The sequence below is a fragment of the Cryptomeria japonica genome, chromosome 7 (genome assembly GCF_030272615.1).
Source record: "Cryptomeria japonica chromosome 7, Sugi_1.0, whole genome shotgun sequence".
Lineage (NCBI taxonomy): Eukaryota > Viridiplantae > Streptophyta > Pinopsida > Cupressales > Cupressaceae > Cryptomeria > Cryptomeria japonica.
The window spans coordinates 787113739-787117649 of NC_081411.1; the positions used below are offsets into that span (position 1 = coordinate 787113739).

General features: G+C 38.7%; 1 protein-coding gene across 1 annotated transcript; it reads right to left on the minus strand.

Annotated features, from left to right (window-relative positions):
• Positions 1-1211: 1211 nt before the first annotated feature.
• Positions 1212-3414, minus strand: LOC131068956 (probable protein phosphatase 2C 8). Its single transcript, XM_058004242.2, has 3 exons — positions 2626-3414; positions 1869-1974; positions 1212-1775 (listed from the first exon to the last, which is right to left on the minus strand). The coding sequence occupies exons 1-3, from the start codon at positions 3238-3240 to the stop codon at positions 1459-1461; spliced, it is 1038 nt and encodes a 345-aa protein (XP_057860225.2). The 5' UTR covers positions 3241-3414; the 3' UTR covers positions 1212-1458.
• Between the last annotated feature and the right edge of the window lie 497 nt (positions 3415-3911).

The window sequence follows — 3911 nt, forward strand, 5'->3', positions numbered from 1 at the left end:
TTACCAAAAATTGAACCCTAACCACCCTAACTAAACTTTCACCGTAAACCTTATATTAAACTCTATTTTAACCATTTCTTAATTAAACAACCACCCTAAATAGTGTCTTAATCATCAAGCTATTGTGAATGAAAATTTATAGTTAAACATGGTTGAGCTTATTTGATTTAATATTCAATTAGGTTTATGGTTAGGGTTACAATTCAATTTAATTTAGAGTTAGGGTTCAATATGGTTTACTCTTAGAGTCTTGACTCAAGTGGTTCAAGATTTGGGTTTGATTTGGATTTCATAAAAGTCAAACTTATGAATTAATCAAGTCCAAATCAATCAAGTCCAACTACGATTATAATTAAATTAAAATTAAGACTAAATAAAGAACACAACTAGAATTTACTTGTAATTCCTATTGAATTAAGACAAGTTACAATAAAATAAGATTTATATTATAATAATGATTAGGGTTCAATTTGAATTTGCCAACTATTTATTTAATTATATAAATTTTTAATTAAATTTATTTAAATAATTAATAAAAAATAAATTGTTACTTATAATTTTTTTTTTTTCATGTAAATGCTCTCACACCCACACACATATATATACACACACTAAGACAAGAAATATCAAGATTTTAATAATATATCATTTTCACTTAAATAAGAAAAATCAAAGCCTATGGACTTAATTTATTCCCATCCAGCTTTTTATATTTAGCTCTGATAACATTATAATATAATATACTATTATTTCATTCCCATCCTCCTTTTTATATTTAGCTTTGATAACCATTATAATATTCTACTATTTCAAATTTTGCCCTCAACATTCTTTATACAATGATATAATATCTTGTTCTCACTGTTTTACATTCTTTATACAATGATATAATATTTTGTGTCAAACAGTTATTTTACTTTTTGCTTCCTATAAATCCTTAATATTGGATATCAATCAAACTTGTCATAGTACTAAATATACTAATACAAATTTTAATTTTTTTTTAATTTTAATTATCTTTTTTCTTTTGTGACATAGGTATACAATGAAGAATCTGATTTGGATGAATAAAATCTTAGCACGTTTCTCAATAAAATAAATAAATATAGTGAGGCTTTCAAAATAAGCGAAGACCTAAATGGATTTTTACAGAAAATCGTATATAAGGCAGGTATAGGTCTCATCATTATCATAACAGAGGACATAAAAAATAAAACCAAAAAAATATCTCCATAGCAAACATTTTAAGTAAATTAAGAAATCGTATGCCTTTTGAAAACCATACGACGACGTACATGGCTGACAATCTATACACAATCTTAAATATATCTCTCCCGTTTACAAAAATACACAAGGCCTGGCCTTTGGGAGACTTCTGTCTCTCCCTCGTATTTTCTTTCACAACCCTAAAAAAATAATCATCGTATCATATCATATATGTATTTGTATGGTATTGTATTAATCACCGTATTTTTCTTGTCGCAGGTCTACAACGACCACACTGATATTATCTGAACTCCCGCGCGCAATTGCCAGTTTCGCAAGCATGGTCGCCGCCACGCCGGCGGGTGTTCCCTCCGGCGCTCCCGGCAATAGCCCGTCACAATTGTTGGTACGACCGGCTAGGCACCGTCTCGCTACCTCGCATGCTGTTTCATTGGAGACTACGTCCCACAGTCCATCGCTGCCCAGAATCAGACACTCGTCCTCAATGCACCGGCTGCTGAAGGTCACCTCCGGCTCTGCAATTACATATGGCTTCAAGTATCCGTCCCCTGAATATATACACACACACGCATATGTTAGCGACGACATATACACATGTATATACTCACTGTGTATACGTCCGTCAAGCAAGATTACGTTACCTATGGAGCGAGAGGTGGCGAGCACGCCCAGCACACGGTATCCGTTCCAGAATATTACGCGGCCGCCACCGCCCTCGATACGCGCCGCTTCATCTGCTCGGTCCGGCTGTCATAAATCAACCCAAAACAATTAAAAATTTTAACCGAAGTGCCTGCCACCCTCTGCTACAAGCCAAACCAAAAGAACTGAAAAAAGAGAATTTTGTGCATATACATCTAAAATCACAAAAAAAGGTGTATATACGTCTCAAAAACTGCATTTAGGAAACAAAAAAAAGGTGTATATACGTCTCATAAGCTGCATTTTCTTAAGAACAAATTTTTTTGTGTGCATCTAAAAGTTATAGTAAGGATAAATTTGTGTATATACATCTAAAAGCTATAGTAATGACAAATTTGTGTTTTACACATCTAAAAACTATGTGCCTGCCGCGACTAGAAACAGTTACCCTTGCAGCTTCATCTTTATAAATACAAATAAAACGCAGAATTTTTTTGTCCTTTAACTATACTTCATAAAGACAAAGAACAACATGGCAATGACACTTTGGCTTATAAAATATTGTAAGCAAAGAAGAGCTGATAAAGACAAATGTGTCTATATATCACCAAAAACCCATTTTGACAACGACAAATGTGTGCATATCACATGAAATGCATTTTGATAACGACAAATGTGTGTGTATGCATCCAAAATCACAAAGAAACGGATTCCAGACAAAGTTACTGTGCAAATGTGCAATGTATGTATATATACCTTATGATCGAGCGTCAGAGGAATTGCATGGCCGCCGCGGGCAAGTACGGCACGCGAGTCGCCGCAGTTAGCGATGGCTATTTCATCGGTGCCGACAACCGCAACGACGGCCGTAGAGCCATCCGTGCATGGCGGCGCAACAACAGACGAGCGTTCATCACCATCCCCGCTAGTCTGAAAGCATGCCTCGTCATCCATGCGAAGGAATCCAGACGAAAAGATGCTCCGCCAGGTCGCGTGGTCGAAACCCGGGGCGTCGGAGCCCTGAAGCTCCTCCGCAAGGACCTTGTGCAGGCGTTCCCTGCACAGAAACGCCACTCTTGAGCCGCCATGGCCGTCATAAACGGCAAAGAAATGACGCCCCTCCGAAAATGACGGCACAATCGCCGTTGCATCTTCCATTTCCCGTCGCCTGCCGCAGACGGAGACACACCCGTGTGGCGGGCAAAATTCACGCCCTGTTAGCACAGCATTTCCGTCATTTGACACAAAATTTGCAGGGCGCCTGCTCTTATTCTTACCAGAGGCCCTGCTTCGTAGGGATTTAAGGAAATCTTCCTGCTCGACTATACTCAGCCGCCGATGGCGGCGGCGTCTTAGCGCTTGCTTGTTCATGGAGCTTTAAATGCATGCCAAAATATAAACTTCCGCTACATTTTGGTACCGCTCATGTGACCATAGGCCAAGAGCAACGACACAGTCAAATCAAATCACCATTAAGACGGAAACCTAAACAGAAGGAAAAGAAGAAAACGAATAAGGAAGGAAAAAGGAACGATCCTTTCCTTGCTTCCTGTAACAGCCTTAATAAGGCTCCCCGGTTGCCCAGATGAGTGCCACGTGTACGCCCGAAAGGGTGCCAGCGCCGCGTGTCAATTCGAAGCAGGAGTCTGACAAACATTTCCCCCGGTTCCTTCATACGCCTAAATCTGTGCACTGCAGCTAAAACGTGGGCCAATAGGAATCCAACACCTCACGACGAAAGCGACACGTTTATATCTGTACGCCTAAAGAAACGCAAGGACTGTGTACCAGTTCGAGTCTGATTTTTGTTATAGAATAAAATGTCAATAAAGATTGCCTTGTGTTTGTCGAATTTTGTCCACGTGGCACCCTTTCATTATAGGAGTCCATGCATCGATTTGAAAAAATATTATTGTGTCGCCTCACACCTTAGCCAAAGCAGCCCTTTTGAGATATTTGGAGATCCTTTGAAACACAATAATTCACATACATTTGTCCAGGAAAATGACTTGCACACTATCTTTTCGTTGGATGGGCATGCC